The 25,079-nt window shown below is 50.1% G+C and overlaps 10 protein-coding genes across 10 annotated transcripts; 4 read left to right on the forward strand and 6 right to left on the reverse strand.

Annotated features, from left to right (window-relative positions):
• Positions 1 to 91: 91 nt before the first annotated feature.
• ANOM_010158 (carnitinyl-CoA dehydratase) lies at positions 92 to 1,034 on the reverse strand (the record flags this gene model as incomplete). The annotated part of the gene is made up of 2 exons (XM_015555414.1): positions 92 to 533; positions 631 to 1,034. 2 exons carry the CDS (start codon positions 1,032 to 1,034, stop codon positions 92 to 94), a joined length of 846 nt encoding a protein of 281 aa, XP_015402295.1.
• An 847-nt stretch (positions 1,035 to 1,881) lies between these two features.
• ANOM_010159 (uncharacterized protein) lies at positions 1,882 to 3,785 on the forward strand (the record flags this gene model as incomplete). Its single annotated transcript, XM_015555415.1, has 8 exons — positions 1,882 to 2,260; positions 2,323 to 2,415; positions 2,470 to 2,709; positions 2,762 to 2,908; positions 2,958 to 3,069; positions 3,118 to 3,247; positions 3,299 to 3,511; positions 3,567 to 3,785. 8 exons carry the CDS (start codon positions 1,882 to 1,884, stop codon positions 3,783 to 3,785), a joined length of 1,533 nt encoding a protein of 510 aa, XP_015402296.1.
• Positions 3,786 to 5,836: 2,051 nt separating this feature from the next.
• ANOM_010160 (flavin monoamine oxidase family protein) lies at positions 5,837 to 7,132 on the forward strand (the record flags this gene model as incomplete). The annotated part of the gene is made up of 1 exon (XM_015555416.1): positions 5,837 to 7,132. One exon carries the CDS (start codon positions 5,837 to 5,839, stop codon positions 7,130 to 7,132), a length of 1,296 nt encoding a protein of 431 aa, XP_015402298.1.
• A 304-nt stretch (positions 7,133 to 7,436) lies between these two features.
• ANOM_010161 (putative dynamin family GTPase) lies at positions 7,437 to 9,771 on the reverse strand (the record flags this gene model as incomplete). The annotated part of the gene is made up of 5 exons (XM_015555417.1): positions 7,437 to 8,777; positions 8,829 to 8,961; positions 9,015 to 9,286; positions 9,336 to 9,608; positions 9,664 to 9,771. 5 exons carry the CDS (start codon positions 9,769 to 9,771, stop codon positions 7,437 to 7,439), a joined length of 2,127 nt encoding a protein of 708 aa, XP_015402297.1.
• Positions 9,772 to 10,415: 644 nt separating this feature from the next.
• ANOM_010162 (PaaI family thioesterase) lies at positions 10,416 to 10,883 on the reverse strand (the record flags this gene model as incomplete). The annotated part of the gene is made up of 1 exon (XM_015555418.1): positions 10,416 to 10,883. The coding sequence occupies one exon, from the start codon at positions 10,881 to 10,883 to the stop codon at positions 10,416 to 10,418; it is 468 nt and encodes a 155-aa protein (XP_015402300.1).
• Positions 10,884 to 11,716: 833 nt separating this feature from the next.
• On the reverse strand, positions 11,717 to 12,541 carry ANOM_010163 (peroxiredoxin-like family protein; the record flags this gene model as incomplete). Its single annotated transcript, XM_015555419.1, has 2 exons — positions 11,717 to 12,214; positions 12,299 to 12,541. 2 exons carry the CDS (start codon positions 12,539 to 12,541, stop codon positions 11,717 to 11,719), a joined length of 741 nt encoding a protein of 246 aa, XP_015402299.1.
• Positions 12,542 to 13,343: 802 nt separating this feature from the next.
• Positions 13,344 to 15,412, reverse strand: ANOM_010164 (S9 family peptidase; the record flags this gene model as incomplete). The annotated part of the gene is made up of 3 exons (XM_015555420.1): positions 13,344 to 14,451; positions 14,504 to 15,270; positions 15,323 to 15,412. 3 exons carry the CDS (start codon positions 15,410 to 15,412, stop codon positions 13,344 to 13,346), a joined length of 1,965 nt encoding a protein of 654 aa, XP_015402302.1.
• A 758-nt stretch (positions 15,413 to 16,170) lies between these two features.
• Positions 16,171 to 17,595, forward strand: ANOM_010165 (uncharacterized protein; the record flags this gene model as incomplete). Its single annotated transcript, XM_015555421.1, has 1 exon — positions 16,171 to 17,595. The coding sequence occupies one exon, from the start codon at positions 16,171 to 16,173 to the stop codon at positions 17,593 to 17,595; it is 1,425 nt and encodes a 474-aa protein (XP_015402301.1).
• A 54-nt stretch (positions 17,596 to 17,649) lies between these two features.
• ANOM_010166 (uncharacterized protein) lies at positions 17,650 to 17,994 on the reverse strand (the record flags this gene model as incomplete). The annotated part of the gene is made up of 1 exon (XM_015555422.1): positions 17,650 to 17,994. One exon carries the CDS (start codon positions 17,992 to 17,994, stop codon positions 17,650 to 17,652), a length of 345 nt encoding a protein of 114 aa, XP_015402304.1.
• Positions 17,995 to 18,768: 774 nt separating this feature from the next.
• ANOM_010167 (uncharacterized protein) lies at positions 18,769 to 24,932 on the forward strand (the record flags this gene model as incomplete). The annotated part of the gene is made up of 6 exons (XM_015555423.1): positions 18,769 to 19,699; positions 19,790 to 19,921; positions 20,010 to 24,150; positions 24,436 to 24,460; positions 24,511 to 24,767; positions 24,905 to 24,932. 6 exons carry the CDS (start codon positions 18,769 to 18,771, stop codon positions 24,930 to 24,932), a joined length of 5,514 nt encoding a protein of 1,837 aa, XP_015402303.1.
• Between the last annotated feature and the right edge of the window lie 147 nt (positions 24,933 to 25,079).

The raw sequence follows: 25,079 nt of genomic DNA on the forward strand, positions 1-25,079 counted from the left end.
ACAGAAGAATAAGTCCCGACAGAAACCAGTAGATATCGGTCATTCTGGTTGCTGCAGATTCTTTCCCAGTGCAGGCGGAAAATTGACGAGATCAAATTTTTGATTCTCGCCATTGTGGCTGAACCTTCTTTGCAAAAGCTTCCACGCCAATCTTGAAGTTCTCCCCTCTGACCACCCGGTCCACATACGCCTCCCTAGTTCGTGAGGTTGCGTGCTGGACACTTGATGTCTCCCAAGCCTCCCTCAAGCCCTGTCGCGTGACCAAGATGGCGTCGGGTGAGAACGCAGTGATCCGCTTCGCGATCGCCAAAGTCTCCTCCAACAGAGACTCGGGTGTCTTGGAGATTCGGTTGATCAGTCGAAGGGACAGGGCCTCCTGTGCCGGGAGACGGCGACAGGTCAACGCTAGCTCGCTGGCAATTTGCATACCACACACTCGTGCGAGGCGCGGCAGACCTCCGGCCGCTGCAAATAACCCGACGCCTGCTTCTGGAAGCCCGAACTCGGCTGTAGGTGATGCAACGACGATGTCGCTACACATGAGAGTATATTAGTATTGGATGGGCAGATTGGTGTAGATAGAGAGAGAAACTGATAGATTAGGTAAAGGGAATCAAGGCCCAGACTTACCAGTTCAGACAAATTTCAAACCCTCCACCAAGGGCAAAGCCATTCACAGCGGCCAACACGGGCTTTACGCCTTTCCTCTGGCTCAGCCCAGCAAACCCAGTGGGCGGGTGTGTCAACAATGCTTTCTGAGCCAGGGATAGCTGTCCAGACGTTTTGGAACTCTGTTCCTGCAAGTCTTGACCCGCGCAAAAGGCCTTCTTTCCCGCGCCCGTAATTACGGCAACCAGTAGAGATGGCTCATGATCAAACCAGGTCAAGAGCTCATGGGCTTCCCAGTGAGCATCTGAGGGGAGAGAGTTGCGCTGTTTTTCGCGGTTGATAGTCACCAGGAGGGTCTGAGGTTGAGGAAAGGATACAATATAGTGCTTTGTGGAGGGGGGTTGGGTCTTGAACGGTACAGCCATGATGATTTTTCTGTCAAACTCTGAGCACAAAGATTACAAACGAAACTTATGACATGGAGTATTATACACGAGATGGCCCCAAATGTTCCCCACACTGGCGCAAAATTGGGTGAATTATGACAGACGCAATTCGACCGACGAGATACCCGCGGCCCTCGGTCTTCGCTGTACCAAGTTAAGCATCCTCTGTGAGGGGCTCAGGGCGAAACAATGATATTGACGAACAATGGTGGCATTGAATCAATAAAATTGGTGACAGATAGATACGGCTATCAATGAACAAATTCCCATCTCGTTAGAAGCAACGCTCGGCTGTTTCAATCTTGCGGTGGCAACTTCCCACTGGCTATCGGATACTAGTAGCAGTAAAAGCTATCTGTGATGTAGGCTTCCAGCAGAAGGACCGACCTATCTAGATCATGATTCGGCATTGAACCCTCAATCGTTTATATTCATATGTAAATATCACAATAATTTATAATTTCCCTACACCTGCCACCCGGTCACGAAATGAGCAAAAAAGGTACAGAAACTTGTTTCGTCCAAGCCACATTGACATGATACATTCTCGGTCGGGACTTAGGCGACATTTCAAGAGCTAGGTAGAGTTTCTAAGTAGTAAGGATACTGGGATGTACAAAATTATGCATTGGGGTTTGGATCCAATTCTCTCCTCTAATATAGACCGAGGTCATTCGGATACTTGTTCGGCCCAGGCTCGGGAAGGTCCAGAGGCAATGGCAGCGGTAGCAGGCCATATTACGACTAAGCTGATCCCGAGAGTTCAGTATCGACTGACTTTCTTTCTCCATTGTTTACTGAGAGGACTATATGAGCCAACCTGACCATGCCACACGCTGCTAATTTGACACCTGTTGTGATCGGAGTAGGAGATATCAAGAATACCTCCGTGAAACCCGAGCATGCATACGAACCAATCGAGCTTATGATTCAGGCAATCACCGCCGCGGTAGATGACAGCTCTGCACCGAGAAGCAAGACTATTCCCGCAGTTGATAGTATTGACGTTGTTGCGAACTGGACTTGGCCATATCCGAATGCTGCTCAACTGTTGGCGGAGAAGCTCGGCGTGAAACCAGTGCATCAATATGAAAGTGGTCATGGGGGCAACGCACCTGCGAAACTGTTTGATGAGGCTGCTCGACGAGTGTCTAAAGGCGAATGTCAGCTTGCTGTTGTGACTGGTGGTGAAGCTCTTGCATCATGTTCGTTCGCCCCTTCGCGCCGATGAGGTACTGGGGAAGATATTAAAGGAGATAAATAATAGTGGCTGCATCTATTGCGGAAAAGAATTCTCCCCCCAGTAATTGGACTGAAGTGAAAGACCATTCTTCTATCTGGGAACGGTCGAAACGTGATGGTCCGTTTCACTTGGATACAGGTTTGGGGAGATAATTTGCTAAGGCTGTATCAGATCTCGGAACGTTGCATTCGATCGGACTTCCGATTCAGGTCTACCCTCTGTACGAAGCTGGACTTCGAGCCCATCGCAAACAGACTTACGACGATAATCATCAAGAGTCGGCACAGCTGTATGCCAACTTTGCTGAAATTGCAGCGAACAATCCTGTCGCGTGGAACCATGGCAGGGCCCCTGCGACAATCGATTCCATTGCTACTATCACGAAGAAAAACCGAATGATATGTTCACCATGTAGGTTTCAACTGCAGATACGTCATTACTGACATACATTGACCGTTCCCAGACCCCCTGTTGATGAATGCCTTCAACAATGTTAACATGGCAGCCGCGTGTATTGTTACCTCAGTGGACTTTGCTCGTCAATTAGGAGTACCTGAATCTCGCTGGATCTACCCCCTTGGAGGCGCCGGCACAAGCGACGCGAGCAGTTGTAAGTGCAGCATCTTCTTGTAAAGGGGCAACTCACAAACGATATGCAGTCTGGGAACGGCACAACTTTTACTCAAGTCCAAGTATCGCAAACTCGCTGGACGAAGCGCTCCGAGTGTCCGGTTTGACCAAGGAGGACATTGACATTTACGACTTTTATTCGTACGTTCCTCTCCTTCGACTGGTTTCCGACTCTGCTAACTTATGAAGCTGCTTTCCTATCGTCCCTAAACTAGCTTGCCAGCACCTCGGCCTCCCCATTACCAGAAAGGATCGCCCTCTGACGGTGCTTGGTGGGCTGACCTCCTTCGGCGGTGCCGGTAACAACTATTCTCTCCATGTATGACTCTCCTTTGGACCACATTATGTAATTCTAACCGCGGTACCAAAGGCCATCACGCAAGTCGTTCGCGAGCTACGTGCTCGCCGTGGACAGCATGGACTTATTCTCGCCAATGGCGGTGTCCTGTCCTACCACCACGTCGTGTGTCTCTCCGTTCGGCCGCGAGCCGATCGATCCTTATATCCATGCGAGAACCCTTTGCCGGAGTTCTCGCCTGACATTTCTTCGCCGCCAATTACCGTTAAGGCAAATGGCCGTGCAGTCATCGAGGCATGTCCATCTAAATTACTAGATCGGCTGAAGCTAACCGGTGCAGACATACACGGTGGACTTCCAGCGTAACGGCTCTCCTGGTCAGGGATACGTGGTGGGCCGTTTGGAGAGCGGGGAGCGCTTCATCGCCAATGCTGCCAATGCTGCGACCCTGAAACAACTGTCTAGTACCACGGTTGAACAGATTGGCCGTACTGGGTGGGTCCTGAATGACGCAGAATCATCGCGGAACCTCTTCTCATTCGAGGGCCCTCATATTTAAGGTTCTATAGTCTGCACAATGTTGGAGAGGAAACGGGTTGAGACCCAGCGCGGCCCTTGGTCCGGGGCTATACTAGTAACTATGCACGGCTGCAGCAACTATGAAAGCCCGATTTTTTACATAACTACTTCCCTATAATGATACATTACCTAATGACTTAGGATTCCATGGAATGATTCCCAGCGAGGCGAAGTTTAATGCAGCCCCGCAATGCTCTTATGCATCGACCTAGGTGCATTGGCTTCCTGCATCTCAGTTCCATTTGGGGTTCCAGTACCTCGGCCAGGAGACAGTGGCCACTTGGTCCGAGGGCGTCAGGTACAGGAAAGCACCTCCATTCCTAATGCGGAACGTTTGTATCAGTTTTTCTGTCTCCTGACTGCCTACCATGAACGAAGTTGTGTCACCAGTAAATACTGTCATGTCCTCCGCATCGACCACAGATCAAGCAGAAATCGGCACTGTTCATCAGAAACGGCGAATCAAGCGGGCAATCTCTGCATGCTTCAATTGCCGACAACGTAAGGTGCGATGCAATCTCAACTGCAGGCGGCCTTGCACCAATTGTCGTTTAGATGGTTGGAAATGCGTTGTTCCTGATCGCAAGAGGCAGGGCCGTCGGAACCTGGTTGCTCCCATTCGATGGCGAAATGACAGGGGACAGACCGGTAGACCTTCAGTGCTTGTAAAACATTCCACCTAACCAGGCAAGGGACTTTGGTGGAATCGGCTGAGGCACCCGAAAGAATCATCGAATTGATCTCCCCAAGCCAGGGAGAACTGGATGACAACTTTGCGATCAACATATTAACGAGATAGAAGATGGAAATGACAAGGCCAATCTTCCAGACTCGCAGAAGTCGGTACTTCACAGCCAGCTTGAAGACTGAATCAATGGACAGGCCGCAGGATATAAAAAATTCGGGGCGGCGTGTATCATCTGCAGGCACTTCCCAAGACCCCGACAGGCAGGACTCAGAGATGGCTTTTGCCGGCCAAGATATGAGAACGTAGAACGACTCGTCTGTGAGGACTGATTGGCTCTGGAGGCATTTATTGTTTTTCAGTCTTTTAGTCTCTTGCAATCTGTCTTTACTTGGTGATGCGGATTCTCCGAGGTACAATGTGGTAAGCCTTGTTGTTTTACTAGCAGACGCAGACGACGCACATCTACTATGTGCCTATCCCAGTCGTCCCCCTCCAGACTACGCCACCATGCATGCTCCCGTCGCCCCAGCTGTGCCTCTGGAACAACCGTGGCGATTAGTATGTTTTGTGTGGATATATCGATTCTCAATCTCGTTGGAAAAGTCCCCTGGATCCTATTCACCGGCTCCCGCGGATTCCGAGAGACTGTCGATCATCAGAGCCCAGATCTGCGTCTCTTAACGCAAATCCGGCAGCCACACCATCTAGCCCAATAGGTAATTCTAAGGAGTGCAAGCCAAGTACGATAACCTTTCACAGATAGCGTGGGTGTATCCGTCACCGTATAATGTTCTCTCACCCTCTAGTTTGAATAGCAGTAAAGCAAGAAAGGGCGACCCAGCCTATGTGTTTGATAGTCTGGAAGAATCCGAGATCGATATTCTGCCTATTCTGGTAGAACTACAAATCAGGTCGCAAAGCACTGATCTAGGAGAAACTTTCTCGGAGACAAAATATAGTAACATCTACATCTGGGCATGCGCAGTGGAGTCCCAGAGCATCTCTGGCCATGAATCCTTCAAGGTTCTTTGCTATGATCGTGCGAGGAATCTTCGAACCCGCGGATCCGCGGATCCGAGCTACCTTGCGGTTCCTCACTACACGGCCCATACAGCGTAGACCTAATGGTGGAGCCCTCTCATCGTGGCCCCAAACTGTCAGGTAATCCCTGGTGGCGATCATGTCGCTCCCTGTACAGCCGATCAGTTGAAGCTGTACATATTAGCACTCACCATTGCTATATAAGCCTATATGCAGCCTCAGTACCCAGCCAACCATCATCTACAACTTAACATTTACCACAGTACCAAAGAATCACCGAGATCCTCCATAACAGCGAAAACATGAAGGAGCTTTTTGATGTTGCGGTGATAGGTGCTGGGATGGCGGGCATACTCGCCGCCCGAGATCTCAGCCAAAAGGGTCATTCCGTTGTCCTTCTCGAGGGTCGAGATCGAGTCGGCGGACGAACGTTTACGACCGAAGCCTTTGGGACCGAACTCGAATTGGGAGGTACTTATGTGCACTGGACCCATGCAACCATTTGGCATGAGCTACAACGACATGGCATCCCCATAATTCCCCCGTTGGATTCAGAAAAGGCCTACTGGCTAGCCGATCACGATGTCCACTCAGGCACAATTAACGACTACTACGAAGCCGTCAATCCTCTCATGTCACAGTTTGTGCATGATGCTCGTTCTCAATTTCCGATGCCGTTCAACGTCAGTGCTTCAGCGAGTGATGTCGACCAGCAGTCCCTCGAAGACCGCATTATTTCCTTGAACCTCTCTGCCTATGAACGCGATGTTCTGGAAGGAGCCATGTCGGGCTTAGTTCACTCATATAGAGAGCAGGGGGTCGCCCAGTTGCTTCAAGGTGTATCTGGCACCTTTGGGGACTACAATGGCTTCTTCGAAACTGCTAGCTTTTGGCACATAGAGGGCGGCACCAAGCGTCTGGCAAACGCTATGATGTCCGAATCGACTGCCACGTTACGCCTCCAAACACCTATCCAATCGATTTCAGACAACGGCTCTCTGGTGACAGTCACCACACGTGCCGGTGAGATTATCCATTCCCGTTTTGTCATCAGCGCAATGCCCATAAACACTCTTGGCGATATAACCATCAAACCCGAGCTTCCTGCACCAGTGCAAAGCATGATCGACAGCAAGAATCCGGTAATGGCCAGCAAGATATACGTTCGTGCTAAGGGTACTATTGAACCCTTCAATGCTTTTGCTCCGGCTGGTAAAAGTCCTATCAATGCAGCTAGGGTCGAGTCACGGTATGAAGGAGACACCCTAATCATGTGCATTTGCTCTGATGCCGCAGCAATCCAAGCAAATGACCATGCGGCAGTGCAAGATGCTTTGCGAAAGTTCGTTCCTGATATTGAGGTTGTCGATACTGCTAGTCATGACTGGGGTACCGACGAGTTTTCTCAGGGTGGCTGGGGATGGTACCGGCCTGGGAAGCTGACAGGAGCCGCTCCACTGATGCGACAGCCTCATGGTCGCATCTTCTTCGCAGGGAGTGACATTGCTTCGCTCGGGGCTGGCTTTATTGAGGGTGCTATGCAGACGGGTGTAGTGGCCGCTCGCGAGGTTGCCAGTGCATTGGTAGTTGGAGAATAAGCACGAGGCTTTCATTATTGGGAGATACTTGTACTGGGTTGACATCAATCGACATCCCCATTCTATCCGAGCGTTTATTTAGGTTGTTGTTGCTCATTCCTGACCGGATCGTTCCTTCGAGACCCCCTACGTGGCCTTCTCAAAGCCATTCAATTCCAAAGTAACATCCAGCATCGAGCAACGAGAATACCAAATACACCGTCATTGAATCGAAATAATGGAAGATATACATGCCCCTACATACATAATACCCTAGTTAAGAACCGATGACTCGATAGAATAGCACGGATTGACCCTGCTCAAATTAGAGAACCCTCACTCTCTCCCATCGCTCAAGTGCTTTCTGATAGCGAGATTGCGTCCGCTCTAGTCTTGCGCGCATACGAGTATCGGCTTCATCTTCGCCGGCAACGGTGTTCAGCTCAGTATCATCAAGCTGAGCAAACCTATCGGCGGAGACAACACGCATTGGACATTTCGGTCCCAGAACATGTCTCTCCATAACCTGCATCGCGACATTGTCGATAAAACGCCATAGGGCAATGTTGTAGTATCCATCTAGTCTCGCTCGGGCGGAAAGAATCTGGTTCAAGGAGGTAGGTATAAAGTATGGTTCTTCATCTTCTTCTTTCGAAGCTCCATTGGCCTTACCACTCGCTGCTTTCTTCGACGAATGTCCCAGCAAGATCTCATCTGTCATGCTCGTAAACGACAGTAGATGTGGGTTGCGAGTAATCAATGGACGGGCCTGGTTATCCTCAACCAATTCCCGAAGTGCCATGTCTGCGTCTCGGTTCCATTCTTCAAGCGTTTTCCCAACAATACGACTTACTTCCAGACGCACTTTGCTATTCGGTATTGCGATCTTTAATAGGATGTTGTAACAGTCCGAGACCATGATCTTGATATCCTCAACGAACTCACGGGCGATACTTTCCCAGTGCGCTGACAGCTTCCGGAAAAGCGTTTCTTCTACATCTGGATGAACGCTTCCAGGAAGGCTTCTTCCTTCGCATATCTTGGCTTCCTGAGCAATTGCTGCGTAGAGCCCTTGACCATTGACCACATGCTCCTCCCATACCCTGGGATCGGAGCTTTGAGATCTGAGCCACTCCAGGTCAGTTTTATAATCTGTAATTGCGATCGCAATATTGTCGCTCTTGCACATATCGTCACGAAATTGGTCCAGACGAAGTCGGATTTTGTAACGAAGCATAGCCTTTGCATCTGTGGAAGGTATGTCTTGATGCTGACCTCTTAAGGTTCCTTCAGCCATCTTCTGCATCTCATTGCAGAACTGGAGGACATAATAGCGTTGAGCTCGCGCAGTAGTTCTCGACTCTCCCATTCTTTTCAGATTTGCTTCACACTCACGGAGGTGCTGGGTGATTTCAGTGATAATGTGGGGGATCTCTTTCTGGATTTGAGTCCGTCGCTCCTTGTCGATGTAGCCCATCAACGATCGGATTCCAAGCCTATCTTTCGATAGACCTTCCCAGGCTGGCTTAGCAAATTCCTTGAGTTCCATGTCGTCTCGATCTGCATCAGACGAATCCCGTTCAGTAGGTAGTCTGTTGCGCAATCCGAACCAACCATGGTCCAAATGTGGAACAGTGGCCAGGTCATTTTGAAGAAGTTTGATCATCTAGTTAGCTCGTCAGTATCTGGATGATGCAAGAGGCTCGGAAGGCCATACCCAATGGTCTGATCCTTCCTGCTTTCGATCGCATTTGGTGAGAACCCCGATGCATCGGGTCTGCAGACTCGGTATCTCTTCTATCAGCTCAAAAGTCTTATGTCGCTCCACGTCCACGTTGTCGACCACAACCCTAACCGCCGTTAGCCTTGGTCATCAGTGTCAGATGGAATCCATGGCACTCACAAAATGATATTTCGTTCGTTATTCAAATAAGTACGGGCCAACTCCTCCGCCACTGCCGCGTTATTCCGGACATGCGATTCTTCATTTAATCCAGTACCAGCGTCATTCGATACGTCTCTAGCCTTGCTCGACTTCTTTCCACGTATCAAGCCGGGCAGGTCCACGATTGTCCAGTGCATTTCGTCAGGGCCGGAGCGCTCAATTCGGAGGGTCGCATCGCTCAGTGTCAATGGCTCGGTGGGCTTTCTGTCACCGAAGATGCACTCCGTTGCCTATCTGTGTTAGCAATGACAAAGGCCAGCGAAAGCCACATGCACCGACTTTATCTATAATCTCCTCCATGACCTCCGAGGTCAGTTCCTTCTTCTCGATGGCGAAATCTTGTACCCGAGCGAGAAGCTCATCATCTTCCTCAGACAATGGGCCCGGGACCACTGTAGCCTTCACAGGAAGTTCCTTAGCCGCAGATGTCTGTCTAAATGAAATCTGAATAGGGAAGCGAGTGCACATATTGTCCTTGACTGGGAAGGACACTTCGGTGATAGCCTGAAGGACAGAGCTCTTGCCGGTGTTCTGGTCCCCGACGACAACGAGCTAATGACGACCGCAGACATCAGCATATGCTCCGGCCAGTCTCCAATCAACTTACCTCCGGTAGCTTAATCGTGTTACTCAGTCCAAGCGCCTGAAGCTCATCTATGAATGCGAGCTGCTCAGAGCTCTCCACTCCAATGAAATGGCGTACTCGCTTTCCCATTTTGGCTCGTATGGTGCTATAGACACGGTGGTGAAAATAAATTTACAGTACTCAGAGACACTGTCCAAGATGCAAGAACGGGGTTAAAGGGGTTCTCATCTTTGAGGACTCCCAAAGCGCCGACCACCGCTAAACATCGCTTACGGGTACCTCGGGCCTGCGGCGCAGCTGCATGCATTAGGGCATGCGCTAACGGGTACGTTATGGAGACCAACCACGAGCCCCAGTCCATGCAAAGTACTCCTATTCGTTGAACTCGTAGTCATACCGTGGTTGCGAGATAGTACGAGCAGGACGACTAAGATATCTGGAAGGGATTTGCGCTCAGGTGATTCACTTGACACAGGGGTTCAGATCCTTAGCTAAGATGAAGCTACGCTCGTCAAATCGCTGTACTTGTGTCGTAGGTCGAGCGGATATCAATACCACCTTATATGCACCGGGCTCAATCGGGAAACGTTGTTGATGCTGATATGGTACGTTCAATATCTAGCAGCGCGGGAGCTTCCGGTTCCTGGCCCAGGCTTGTCGAGGTTCCCCTCGGGATGTGATACCATCCAGCAAGGTATGACGGTCGAGATGTGCCTTCTCAATCGGGCCCACCCAAATGAAACCCCGCGAAGATACGTAAAGTGGAAACAGCTTTACATGGCGGCAGCTCTTTCACTGACCCACAAGGCCGAAGCCTCCGCTCGAGTGCGATTATCGTCCCCTAGAATCTTGGCGGCTAAAAACCACTTCCTGCCCTGCCTGCCTTTAAGCCAGGCGTGCACAAGAATGATGCCCGGTGATTCTGCTAGCGCATGATATGAGATATTAAGGCTAGCGGTATACAAGCGTGGTCGCGTCTCCGAGGATGCTGGTTCACTCTTGTCGAGCTGACAGGCCCAGGATTCGATACAGCATCCTAGTGCTTCGTCGAGAAGTGCGCCGAGTACGCCACCGTGGACGGTGTCGCGGAACCCATTTCCTCCTGAACCCAGGTGTACGAGTAAGATGATATCCGGCCCAGTCTGCTCTCGATCCCGATTCTCCCATGTGGGACGGTTACTTCGTAAGATTTCCTTCCTGATGAATGCAAGAATGTGTGGGAACATGTTAGGAGTGTTCATTGTTTCGCTGAAGGTGTCCGATGAGTCGCTGTTCTTGTATCTAGGTGGTAATGTGATAGGTTGGTAGGAGCTGGAATCGTTCAAATATGGGAAGCTGCATGGTAGAGGCGAAGAAACTTAAAGATGCCTGCTCTGGTGGAACGGTGGTGAGGATGTCGATCAACTTCATATTCGCAGTCGTAAATCCCTGGGCTATACTTGTCGTTGTTCTTGCAATAATACCAGGAATATATGTAAGTGCATGTTGCTATGCGGATGGAACCTATATACGGGACTGCAGCAGTCCAGTTTCAAGGTTCATTTCCGGACCTCGGTCCGCCAAATCACTATACAGAGGAGCATGTGAGTAATGATCGGCTCTTTTTGTACTAAGCTGGTGTAGGATCGGCTCGCAATGGATGGTAGGTTTACGCTAATGTAGGTACAATTATATATATACCCGAGGGCTCCGCAGAGGCCCTCATGCAATACTGCAACTGATGTGGAAGGTTATGGCACACAGCCGTACCTAATTAATGACTTGTCGTTTCCTCCCATCCTACTGTGGTGTATCGTCAAACAAGGGGAGCAAGATGCTGGGTGGTTTCCAAATCTGTGATTCCGATTGAGGCCGTCAGTTAAATGGGGAGCAACTCAGTATGTCGGCATTAGAGTACCATTGCAGCAACAGTCCTTGAACTGTTTTGTTTTGCTAATCATTAGGAGCTGTGGAAGAAGACACGTGGAACCGCCAGTAAATGTCAAAGTTTTGGTTGTATCACTGATGTTTGAGCATCAACAGAACCACATCAAACACACGCCTTAAGCTAAAACATCATTCACGACATACACCTTCAATTGGGATCATTCGTCTGATGAATCCCCAGCACCCGCATCAGGCCAGGGATCTCAGTATGATCCCGGGTCGTCTTCATCCGATGGCACCATGTTACTACCTTCTCTTCCTCACCCATCGTCTCTTCGTTGCCTTTAGCCGGTTCGAACAGGAATTCCCCCCCAATCTGCTTGTAGTACCCGCTCTTGTGCGCCAAGCCTGATGGTATATATTTCATAGCTTGAATCATTGATTCGCCGACAGTCCGAGCCATGCCCTTGCGAATATAAGCCGGTTGACTGCCAATGGCCAGCGAGCACATCATGTCCAGGTCCTGATACAGCTGTCTGGTGGGGTCCGTGTAGATTGGGAACTGGCAGTTGGTTTCCTTCGCATACATCTCGATCAAGCCCGGATCGCCGCAGCCAATGATGACCACCGAGGTGCTTTGTGCCAGGGGTTCCAGCACACTCGGGGTGATGGAGGCGGACAACGTTCGAAGAAACTCTTGGCAACTCTGTGAAGATCGGTAAGCGAGGTCTCTTCCTTCCGGGGGCTTCGTTCATTGCAGAGCCGCTGGAAAGAGGCAGAATAAACGTACGCCACAGAAAAAGTGTCGGACGAAGATCAGTAGAACCCGTTGAGCTACACCAGGCGCGGAATGAAGGCTGTTGAACGAATGAGACTCGCCATGCCTATCTAATACGGAGTAGTTCTGAATCTTGCGTAGAGCTTCTACTGATGGGGGCTGATCACTGGTCTGGACTTCTCCTTGGAAGTCTTGCAGAGCTTCACTGCCACTGGCTGTGTCCACCACCGGTTTGGGATCGGCTGTAGCAGACATGGCATACTGTGAAATTATATAACTAAATGAGGCAGGATGAGGAATATATCACGTCGAAGGATATCACGCTAGACTTGCCAGGGTTTTCAAGTCTAGCACTCGGGATGCAGGCAAATGAGGGTGAGAGCGAACATCAGCGCGTAAGATGACTGACTGGGATATATAAACCCCACCTGACCCCACCATCAACCTCAACCCGCCAAGATGTACTTTATACGATAGTAAAGGGTCTAGACAACCGCACAAAATTCTTCTTGAGTGTTGCTGACATGATCGTCATAGTTATTCCCCAATACAGATCTCACCCACCAGATAAACGATCACAGATTCCTCCACGCAGTCCCAATAACCAAAGCTCGTGCATACAAGACATGCTTATGGTCTGGTACGTGGATAAATGCTCTAGCCTACATTCCTTTCGTTGTGAAGTAAATCCAATGTTCTTCTCTCACTTTTCTTGTACCTACATTATCGCATTCCATCGCTGGATTTAGTGACCTGGCTAGACATACTATCATCACCATGAGTTGCATCAGCGTGGGGAATGACATGATTAGGGTCACCACAAGGATCTGGACGCCTCGTCACGGGGAAAGCGGTTCGTTTCCAGAGCGATGCTTATCCTATGGTGAGGCCTGGTAAACGCCGGAAGGGGTTGTAGGCAGGCGGAGATGTCGAACACTTGAATGTCACAATACGCTGTGAATCAATGCCGGAAAGAACAGTGACTCCGTAGATAACATCACATACTAGAAAGAGCTACATACATGTACGATTGACCTCCTAATACCCCAAGCAGAGATCAAGTCAAATGATGCCTCCACCACTCCTCCTTCCGCTTGAATGACTCATAGATGGTTTCATGGCCAACCCAGCCGTGGCCCTCACCCTCAAACTCAACCACCTCTGCTACCCTTCCACACTTGTGCATCGCATCAGCCATCATCCGGGCTTGTGCAACAGGGACAACCATATCGGACGTGCCCTGCAGCAAAAGGAGTGGTGCCTTCATCTGCGCCGCAAAATGGCACGGACTGCGTCTGGTGAGCTCAGCATCTCTGTCCTCAGCCTTCGTTGTACTGAGTAAAATCCGATCCACATCGTGGCTTTCGAACTTGTAGGAATCGGCCTGCAGTGCCCGGACATCGCTGATGCCATAGGAACTGATCCCCGCCGCCCAAACGTCGGGATACATGTGCAGCGCCCGCAGAGTCAAATAGCCGCCTGCACTACCACCGTAAATCCCCACGCGCGCCTTATCGATCAACCCGTTTGCCACCAGGAAGTCGACTGCGCTCACGGCATCGCCAACATCCACGAGGCCCCAGTGTCCCGAGAGACGTTCACGATATTCGCGACCGTATCCGGTGGAGCCCGTGTAGTTCAGAGCGCAAACGGCAAAGCCACGCGTGGTCCAGTATTGAATTTCGAGATTCAAAGCCGGGGTGACGCAGCTATTGGGCCCGCCGTGAACGTAGACCAGCGCGGGAGGAGGACCCTGATCGTCTGACTGATAATTCGGATTCTGTGGGGGGAAGTAGAACATGTGTACGTCGCCGTCACACTGCGGTCCGTACTTTTGGGGTGCACGAAATTCCGTCGCGCGAGAGACGTATTCAGGATCCAAGTGGAAGGATGCAGTGGAAGCCAGCACGGTTCTTTGAACGGAATCGGTGGGCGTAATGGATACCAGAGCCAACTCCTGTGGCGATGTTGCCGTCGAGCCAACGATGACGAAGCTGGTCGGTGAAATACGGTAAATCCCATTCGCACGAGAGCCCAAATCCAGGTAGGGAAGGTCTAGCTGCCGAGCAGAGAATGTGGTGGTGTCAATCAGCAACACTCGACTCGTGGCGTGAGTGATGACGGTGGCGACGATCGTCCTTGCATCAAGGGAGGTATACGTGGAGCTGGTCGGGGTGTTAGTCTGACCGCGTATAAACATGGGATCACCCGTAATACCTTCCAAGTTCCCATTCAGCTGTGGCAAAGTCTGCCTCTTCGAAACCCTTCAGCGCCAACGGACGAGGTGCGCCGTCATTGACGTTGAATGCATATAGCTGCCAGAACCCTGTCCTATCGCTCGCAAAGTAGAGCGAACCGTCCAAGCCCCATTTTGGCTGCGCGATACTCTCTTCCTGTGCTTTTCCTGCGACACGCCTGGAATCTTTCAGACACCCATCTTCCCATGTGGCCACATAGAGAACGGTTCCGGTCCATGGCATGTCCGGATGGGACCACTGAATCCAAGAGACATACTTCCCCGAGGGATCGAACTTGGGATGGGAGAAAAAATCGTCACCTTGGGCAATCGTGGTTTCCTCCCCGGTATTGACGTTGATGGCCACCAGGGAGTTATGGACCATAAATGCTTGGGTTTCCGGAGTGGCTTCGCGATGGTCCTCCTTGATGGCCAGCATCCATTCTGCATCGATCGGATGATGGCAGAAATCCGCATAGCGGACACCCTTGACCCCTTCCAGGATCAAAGTAACTTTGCTGGACACAGGATCCAGCAAGTAAATGCTGCTAGAGCCTTCGTCGGAAAACGAGATCAGCCCGTCCGGTCTTATGGCAAGGGAACCACCACCGAGCTCTTGCACCGTGGCGTGTGCACTAAGGTCTTTCGGCAGCACATCCCGACTTTCACCATGGCAATGCTGCACGATAGCATGTCGGCCACCCTCCGTCGGGTGGCTTTCCACACAGTAGATGGCCCCGGTGGACTCCTAATTCTCATTAGTCCGATAGCGAGCTTGGTGAGCTGGGACTAGGACCCACATTGACGACCACTTCGTGCAGGGATATGCTACTGCTCGACAGTAGTTCGGGGGTTAGTGGGCTATTCCAGCGTCCGTAGGGTACGGTCATTTTGAGTCGTCATATATTTCGTGGTTGTTGTCAACTGGTCCACACTTGCGAGACGGGAGTTTCAGTTCTAGAGTTATTTGATCGGTCAAAGTATTTTTCCGTCCCAATTGCTCGTATAATCATTATGTAAAATATTAAAACAGGGAACAAGAGGAAGCTAAAACCTCGTCGTCAGTTATAGTCTGTCCAGTTACAAGACTGGTGGATAAATTGTATTTGCGTGGACTTGCTACGGTCATTGGAAACATGGAGAATTCTGGAAATACATACAAGGTGGCCCACTGATCGACATATATTCTAATATCTTTCGAGCAGCGAAGGATACCCTCTTCGTATCTGTCCCTTGAAAAGCTTAAACCATATAGAGATGCTTTGAGTGGCCTAGGATATCTGGTGGAACCGGATTGTAACCCGACTCAAGGTTTGGATCCATTGAGTGCCCATGTGGTATCCCAAGGAGCATCTGGCGACTTAGGATTTCCATAGCAAGGTCATATATGAGATCGGCTGTTAATTATTATGCATCAAAGCCACGGATGCTAACGTAGTTGGCGTAGTTGGCGCATTGTATAAAAGATCTTTTTCATATCAGTAGCGCACGGTCACCAGTCGATCAACGGAGACCACCGTAAATGTCCGTTAATTAACATGAACAACCACAAGCCGGCGGTAAATTTACCAATAATGCTGACAGTCAAGTTTTGTTCGCGATCAGTTGGAACTTTGTTTACAGATCGCCTGAATTCGCTGCGTTGAAGATGGATCGTCTACCGGTAGAGATTCTCCTGTCCATCATCCAGGAAATTCCCAACGCACGAGACCGACTGAATCTAGTCCAGACTTGTCGGCGCTGGCGTGCCTCATTCCTGAGAATTGCTTTCTGCTCGATCCGCCTCGAATGGCTTCAGCTTCGACAGCTGGCCGTAGCGGCCCTTGCCAACCCGGTGATCAGGTCCTCCATCCGCAATATTTCGATGGAGATCGCCGCAAGGGAAGGTTCACCGAGCGCATTAGGCTCAGCAGTTCAGAACTTGATAGACCTCATCAGCGAGTCGCCCGTAGAATATGATGCATGGCAAAAAGCGCTCTCCAAAAACCAGGGTGAAACGTGGATTGCTCTTCTAATGGCTATTCTCCCTAACCTAACTGCACTTTCAGCGCAACATGGCCACCCCGCAGGCTGGATCACCCGGATTGTTGCGAAAGCTGCATGGAAGCAATTGCCTTTCGATCCCAGCACTCTCCCGGCCTTGCAGCGATTAGAAAAGCTCGACCTTACCTGGCGTGGTCTTTCCACAGTTCTGGGCCACCGCGAATACCTCCCCTTGTTCCACTTGCCTTCCCTTCGCACTTTGCGACTGGGCCCAGTACAGGAGCTTCACTCCCCCTACAATGCAGCGGACCACCCCGCCTTCCTTCCAGTCCCAGGTACGTCGTCGGTCGAGGACTTAGTCATGGACTTCGTTTGCAACGGAAGGCATGGGATGGCCGATTTCATTACCTCCTGTGCCAACCTTAAGCACTTTGTATACCAGCATACGAACAACATTACCTGGGTTTCCCGACAGGACGAGGAGGATTTGGCGGGTGTAGACGCTAGCTTTCGGCCTTGGTGCTTCCATGAGGCGCTCCAAACACAGAAGCACAGCCTGGAAGTTCTCCACCTGAATGATCTGGGAGATGCTTCCACCCCTCGACCAAATCATCTGTATAGAGAAGATGTCGATCCCATCTCGCATGATCGGTGGTTCGGGTCGCTGGTGGACTTTCACAAGCTGTGGCATCTACGTATTCGCGTCAGCAACCTTATCAATTTTCACCCCAAAGAGACAGAGGATATGATGCCGCTGGGAGATATTCTGCCTAAGAGCTTGAGAGTTTTACATCTAGCCGACTGTAACGAGGACAACTCTACTGTATTGGTCACCCACCTCGAGGATCTTCTTGCTCGGCGAGAGGAACAGTTTCCAAATCTACAGTCCTTACTCGTCTCTCCTGAACGGGAGGAACTACATGGGACGAGCATTTGCATTAAGGAGTCCTTCAGGAAGCAATGGACGACTCTCGGGGTGATGTGTGACCGGGTTGGCGTTCGGTTCTCTCTTGGGACTGGGGAAAAGATGGCAACAAATCCAAAGCATTGGTCTGCGGGAAGAGTTGTAGACGAGGCTTCGTTGAGTTAATCCCACATGTACCCTGTATGGGACAGCGATAGCCTCATCAATATTTCACACAGCCTATACATCTGTCCCATCATCTCGCACACCCGTCCACCACGCCCGGATTTCCTGATACCACGTCCAGCTCTCCAGAGCACCGGCCCCGGCAAGAACAGCAATGAGGACTGTTTTACCCATCTGAGTCTTGAAGCTGAGATCATACTTCCAGTAGGTTTCTCTCTTATCGTTCGGTTGATTATTCTTAGGGGTGTGATCTTGGCTATGTAGAAGGGTCCGTGTTGAGAAAGATGCTATGGCCCGAGGCGGGTGGCTATGAATGATGCCATGGAAAGGCTTGACGCGTAATAAGGCCATGTCGCTCGCACTCGATGAGTCTGTAAGATAGCGGCAGTCAATATTCATTGGACCGTACAAATGAGGTCCGGATTTGTTTGGAGTACCTCGGATATAATGGCAAGAATTGAGGACCTGTAGAATACATCCTCCAGCTTGTTTATCAGTGAGGCAGCCCAAATCAATGGCGCGGGGTAAACGCCCTTGGCCCTTAATTAGCCGGCAATTCTTGCTAAACTGGTATAGCCTATTGAGGTACGAAGAAACACCGATAAATGGTTTGATGTGTACTATTTGAGTCTGATGGGGGATCAACCTGCCAGGATACCCGCACCGTCTACCATTGGAGATAGGAACAAGAAGTAGCCCTCGAAGAGTTTTGTCTTGGTGCTCGGGTTCACAGTCTCTGAATCTTTATTCTTACTAGCTATACTCTATTAGCTTCTCTAAAGTACTATTGTTCTCTGTATACTGGCAGTCGAGCTTCACATTGCTAATATAGTATTAAAGGGGGCTATGATTGCATTTGGCAGTGATAGAATGATTGTTAGAGCCTTGCGTGTAATAAATTGCCAGCACAATACAGACATATTATTCTATATACCGCAATTACTTTAATTACTTCAATCCAAAGAACTTGATTAGGTTTGATTAAATCACGAGGTGCAGGACTAGTCCGGGTTGAGATGGACATGTGAGGGGCTGTTTTCGTCTCTGTTGCAATTCTCTGCATTTCCTCCTCACATCGTATCTCTTGACCCATTTGCGACAACCTCTATGTCGCATGCTCTGCATGACAACTGTCCCACCAGCTGACCGTGATGTACCTTGCGCGATCCCAGAATGCTCTCCTCCAACCGGACATACGATGACTACACGGTCGGGTGGATCTGCGCGTTACACATCGAGCTGACGGCTGCCATGGCTATGCTCGATGTAATCCACCCCTCTCTTCCACCGCGCGATGGAGACGACAATCATTATACCCTTGGCCAAATCGGTACTCACAATGTCGCGGTCGCGTGCCTTCCGGCCGGCCTGAAAGGCACGAACTCCGCTGCCACGGTCGCTGCCCAAATGAGAGCGACGTTCGGCTCCATTGGATTTGGATTGTTGGTCGGAATTGGTGGCGGAGTGCCAAGTGACTTACATGATATTCGACTCGGAGATGTGGTGATTGGAATGCCCGGTGTGAGATCCGGTGGGATAATTCAGTATGACTTCGGGAAGACGGTCGCGGAAGGGAAATTTGTACACACCGGGTACCTCAACACGCCGCCGGTGGTGCTGCTCACGGCCATGAATACTCTCCGCGCACGTCTGGAATTATCCGGCGAAGGTCAGGTCTTGAAAACTCTAAGCCCAAATCTACCGGACAGCTTTTCTAAGCCGTCCGCTCCAGACCAGCTCTTCAAGGCGGAGTACAGTCATGTTGGTGGAGTCTACACATGCCAGGAATGCGATTCGAGCGAGGAGGTCGCCCGAGAAAACCGGCAGCACTCGTCACCTTTCATTCACTATGGAACGATCGCCTCCGGGAACGAGGTCATGCGGGATGGCCGAACACGCGACAGGCTCAGGGATGAATATGATGTTTTATGCTTTGAGATGGAGGCGGCGGGTCTTATGAACACGTTTCCCTGCGCTGTTGTTAGAGGTATTTGTGATTATGCCGACTCGCATAAAACCAAACAATGGCAGAGTTATGCAGCTGCCACAGCTGCTGCGTACGCCAGGGACCTGCTATTTGTCGTGGATAGCACTGCATCTGCGAGTAAGTTCTACATGTTTAATTACCAGTTCGCTTCCTTTACGCCTTGTCTACACTGCACGGATCATTAACCAAGTGTCTGTTCACGAAAAGAGCCCCGGAAAAGAAAGCCACAGCCAGACGAATGGAGCGTCGGCTCCTCAACGAAGCGGCGGATGTCTCGGGTAGTCAAGGAAGAGGATGGTAATGGTTCTGGCTGGACCGCACGCTTCGGTCAGATATCCGGTATGTGTCAGATACTGCAAAGAAATTCGGAGTGGAATGTAGCATCAGAATTGAAGGGGTACTGAGCTAGTCCTGATGTTTAATCTAGGGCGCGACCATTCCACAACAGAAACCAAGTGCCTAGCGGCATTCAATGTGTGTGCGTACAAGGAGCATAAAAATAGAAACGATAATCGCTACGAAGGAACCTGTGAATGGTTTCTCCATGACCCCAAGTTTATTCACTGGAGAGACAGCGCCCAGTCTTCTCTGCTTTGGGTATCCGCTGACCCTGGCTGTGGGAAGTCAGTTCTGGCCAAATCGTTGATCGACGGGGAGCTTCAGATGTCCACACACCGTACGACATGTTTTTTCTTCTTCAAAGACGACAATCCCGAGCAAAGCTCATTAGAAAATGCCCTGTGTGCAATTCTCCATCAACTCTTTTCTGCACATCGGAACCTCATCAAATGTGCGTTGCCTGACTTCAATGCGGACAAGGCTAGCTTTGTAAAATCAGCACACAAGCTGTGGGAAATACTTCTAAGTGCGATTAGCGATATGGATTCCACCAACTTTGTTTTTATTATCGACGCCTTGGATGAGTGTGAAAGGAGAGGCCGCCACGAACTGATCGAGCGTCTTACATGCCTCCACAGCGAGTCAGACAAACGATTCAGTAGAGCCAAATTCTTGGTAACTAGCCGTCCGCACTCGGACATTGAACGGCGATTTGAAAGCTGCCCGTCCATCCGTTTAGCCGGAGAGGAAAAGATAGGAACAATAAGTGACGAGATAGACGTCGTGATTACAGAAAAGCTCAACCAGTTACAGACTTCTCTTGACCCAGAAATACAAAGATATTTGCGTGAGAAACTTCAGAGTACGAAGCAACGGACATATCTGTGGGTGAGACTCATCTTCCAGATGATTGAGGAAGTCATCGATGAGCGATATTATCTTACTGAAGAGGATGAGGAGGTCAGGGGGCTGTTCGAAAGCTTGCCGGCAAGCGTTGACCAGGCGTATTCGAATATTCTCCAGAACACGAAGAAGAGCGGACCAGCGGTAAGAATTCTGGGGATTGTTCTAGCGGCAACGAGACCACTTACTGTAAGGGAGTTGAATGTTGCCCTCTCGTTAAAGGGTAAAGAGTTCAGTCCCATGGATGTCCACCTTGTTCCAGAAAGGGAGTTTCGCATCCGAGTTCGAAACCTATGTAGTCTCTTTGTGACCGTCGTTGACTCAAAGGTCTACTTAATCCATCACACAGCGAGGGATTTCCTCATGTCTACTGCTCTGCGAGCAGGTGCGGCTAGTGGTTGGAAAGGTTCAATTAGCCTGAGCCAGAGCCACCAGATAATCATGAGCCAGTGTGCCATTTACCTGCGGATGCCATTCTTTGATGACAAGAGGATCATCAGGGATCAAACATTGGAGCTTCGTCATCGACCTTGGAGTGACGACATTGCCGAAGATACCCATCCGTATCCATTCCTGGATTATGCGGCGAAGAATTGGGTAAACCATCTTCATGCGTCTGGCCGCGTATCGTCAGAGGTTATTATGCTACAGGACCTTTGCCATACAGGGTATCATAGGTTTCAAACATGGTTCCAGATATACTGGTCATGTAAAAAGTCTCGGTGCCCTCGCGGATTTACTGACCTTATCGCTGCTGCGTATTTCGGCTTTGCAGATCGTGTGAAAGCCCTGCTTGAAGAAGGAGCAAATAAAGATGAGAAAGACTTGACGTATGGCCGGTCTCCCCTTCTCTGGGCTGCTTATTGCAATCAGTTCGCTGTGGTACAGCTCCTCCTTGGCAACGAAGTGAATCGTAATCTTGCCGACAATGAAGGTCGAACAGCAACTTCGCTTGCCGCAGAGGCTGGCGCTGCTAATATTGTGGCAATGCTGGTTCGCGTGGGTAGTGACTTAACCTTGAAGGATCTCAACGGCTGGTGCCCTTTGATGTGGGCAGTGGATAGGGCTCAGATCTCGGTAGCGAAGGTTCTAATGGATCATAAAGTCGACATCAGCTCCCGCGACCGTTACGGTAAAACATCTTTGTGGGTGGCTGTAGAGAAAGGCAATGATGTTTTATTGGAAGCCCTCCTTCAAGAAGGAGCAGATCCGAACATTCGGGTTGGCTTTGATCAAACTCCATTATCCTCAGCCATCGGGAAATGCCAGCGGAGGATGGTGAAACTTCTCCTAGATCATGGTGCTGAAGTCAAATCCACGATTGGCTTCGGCACAACCACGGTTTGTCTAGCAGCGGAAAAGGGGGATCTCGAGATAACCAGGCTTCTCGTCCAAAAGGGCGCCGACCCAAGCGCTCCCGACCGAAATGGCCAGACAGCTATCATGATTGCTGCCGAACATGGTCACGAAGGAGTTTTCAACTACTTGCTCCAAAATGGTGTGAGCCTTGATTCTGGCAGCCAAACCCCGTTGTTCGCGGCTTTAAAAAATGGACACGAAAGCATTGCCGATCGACTAATTCGCAAACTCAAGACGACTTCCTCTGGTGCAAGCATTATCAGAAAGACCATGCTGCAAGCTGCAGCCCAGGGACTCCAGCAAATTGTTGAATTCTTGTACTTTACAGCGTTGGACATTGGATCCCGACAAGAATGTGCGATGGAGGCCCTTACGTCAAGCATATCATCGCGACATATGTCGACGGTAAGATTTCTACTTGACCAATTGCTGGGGATTGACATGCAGGACTATGGGGCAATGGCTCCTATTTTGATGGCTATTGAGTATGGCAACTATGAACACGTTCAAAAAGTATTTCAGGACAAAGTTATCAAGCACCACAGCACTGACACTACCGATGAAATAACCCAATCTGAGGAAACAGCGATTGATCGGAGATCGGCCATCAATGACCTCCTACAGCATGGTTGGGAGCCAGCTCGCAGTGACAAAGATGGCAATACAATGCTAGAGATTAGCATAATCCACAACTGGTACCCAAGGATTGCCTGGGAACTGCTACAACTGCGAGTATTCCCAGCAGATATCTTGAAGCGTTGCGCCCGTCGGTGCGTCAGAGAGGGCCACCCGACTGCGTTGAAAGCTCTTCTGCAATATTCTCCTGACGAAGTGCTGGAATCCCAGATTATAACCGACCTTTTCAAAGAGGCAATTGACAAGGAAGATGTAGGTACAATTGCCCTGCTAACTAGCTTTCGGGGTAAACGTGATAGTAAACTTCGCAGTCTTTACCTCCGCGCGATCAAGGATGGGTTAGTCGACATGGCCAGCATTCAGATCGAAGAGGAGGGGTTCTCGGAGTCTCAATTAAACGAACTTCTTTCAATCGCCTGTGTGCAGTGTAGGGCGGGGATAGTCAAGGCATTGCTTAGCGCAGGCGCAGGCGCTAAGAAAGATAGAGAGGATCCCAACGTCACGGAAGCGTTGAATGCTTCAATGAAACAGAACGACACCCGTATCATGCAGCTATTATTGAAAGGTGGGACATATCCTACGAAACAGCTGGAAGAGATCATGCTGTGGGCATGTCATCATGGCTTTATCGAAATTGTGGAACCGCTACTGCACGCTGGTGTCTGTCCAACATATGTGAACGAACAAGGAGACAGTCCTGTTTCAATGGCTTTAATGGGCCATCACGATGATATTGTGAAACTGCTCAGTACCTGGATGGATAGCCCGACCCCAGGCGCTGCTATGGCTGAAGGGAATGTGACGAAAGCGAATCAAGAGCGAAGCAACCCCAATATCTGGTCAGCAGCTCCAAAGAGAATAAGAATTGTCGATATGGCACGAATTGAGGGAGATTACCGCATGCAAACATCTATGATGTTTACAGCCATTCGGTTTGATGACCGCGATCTGATGGCCGACGTGTTACAGTCAGGGATTGTCAATCTTGACCTTGATGACGATGATCGACGGACAAACTTGTTCACACCACTCACTTGGGCTGTGTGGTCTGGCAACTTGGATATAGTACAGATGCTGCTCGATAGCGGGGTCAATCCCAACACATCCGGTTCATTCGGAGAAACCGCTGTTTCACTAGCCATCCGTGCCCGCCAGGAGCTCATTTTAAAGCTTCTCATTGACCACGGCGCGTACTGCAGCTTCCAGGACAAATGGGGAAAGACTCCATTGGTTTGGGCTGCACGATACAACACTCCTATGATTCCACTCTTACTGGGACAGGGGTTTAAGAACCCCGTACGATACATTTCACATTCGAGCACTACGCTGAAGTAAGACGTATGGCCCAAGTTTGCTGCCTTCTTTAAGCATACGTTCAATCTTTCCGTTGTGGGTTGCTGGCATTGGTTGGGTCGACCTAGACGGTTAGGGTCGAAGTGAATTGCAGCACAAGATCGACGTTTTGTGAGAACCAAGAGAATAAAGCTCCGCGTATCACTAGTCCAGTGCTGAATTTAACGACTGATACTGCGACTGGAGCAGAGTTGTTACTATTTGGGGTTTCTTATGATCTTAGGCGGTCAATATCGGGACGAGCAGGAATGCTTGTCTGACAGAGAGGATGCGTCTGCGGAACCTAAGGTAGAAATTTCCACCCATAGTTGATGTACTCTGCTGATCAATCGAGTCAGGCAAAGGAGGACGTCCACGGACCCGCGGCAGAAGCGAAGGCGAAGAAGCCATTCCTTCAACTCGCGCCCGACAACGACACTTCCTGCATGACCTTCGACCGGGGCAGTGAGCGCTGCGTTAGGACTAGGTACTACTGTACCAACGATATCATGAAGTTCCCGTACACCGATGAGGATGGCAGTGTCTACAAAAGCGCTGCTGAGTGTCTGGTGCATCCACACAATGGTCTGACAACCCACGGTAGCATTCAGAACATGTGGGTCCAGGAAAGCGGGAGAGTGTTCCAGGCGTATCCAAATGTGTCTGTTATTCTATTAACCCCCTGGCGGTAGATTCAACATTTGGGCCAGTTTTACTTTCTTTGTGGATTCACCAGCATGCTGAGAAATATAGGCCTCTCTACCTTGAGATCACGGCGTAGATTATGTCAATTTGTAGGGGGAATCAATGTCTAGGTTGTTGTTCTATCTCACACTCCTAGAACCTAGACCTTCTTGACCAATTTGCTCCCCAGCTGCGCTCTCAATCCTGGTCCCGGTGGTAGAAGCAAAGGAATGGGAAAAAACAT

This window comes from Aspergillus nomiae (genome assembly GCF_001204775.2).
Source record: "Aspergillus nomiae NRRL 13137 chromosome Unknown contig00455, whole genome shotgun sequence".
Taxonomy (NCBI): Eukaryota; Fungi; Ascomycota; class Eurotiomycetes; order Eurotiales; family Aspergillaceae; genus Aspergillus; species Aspergillus nomiae.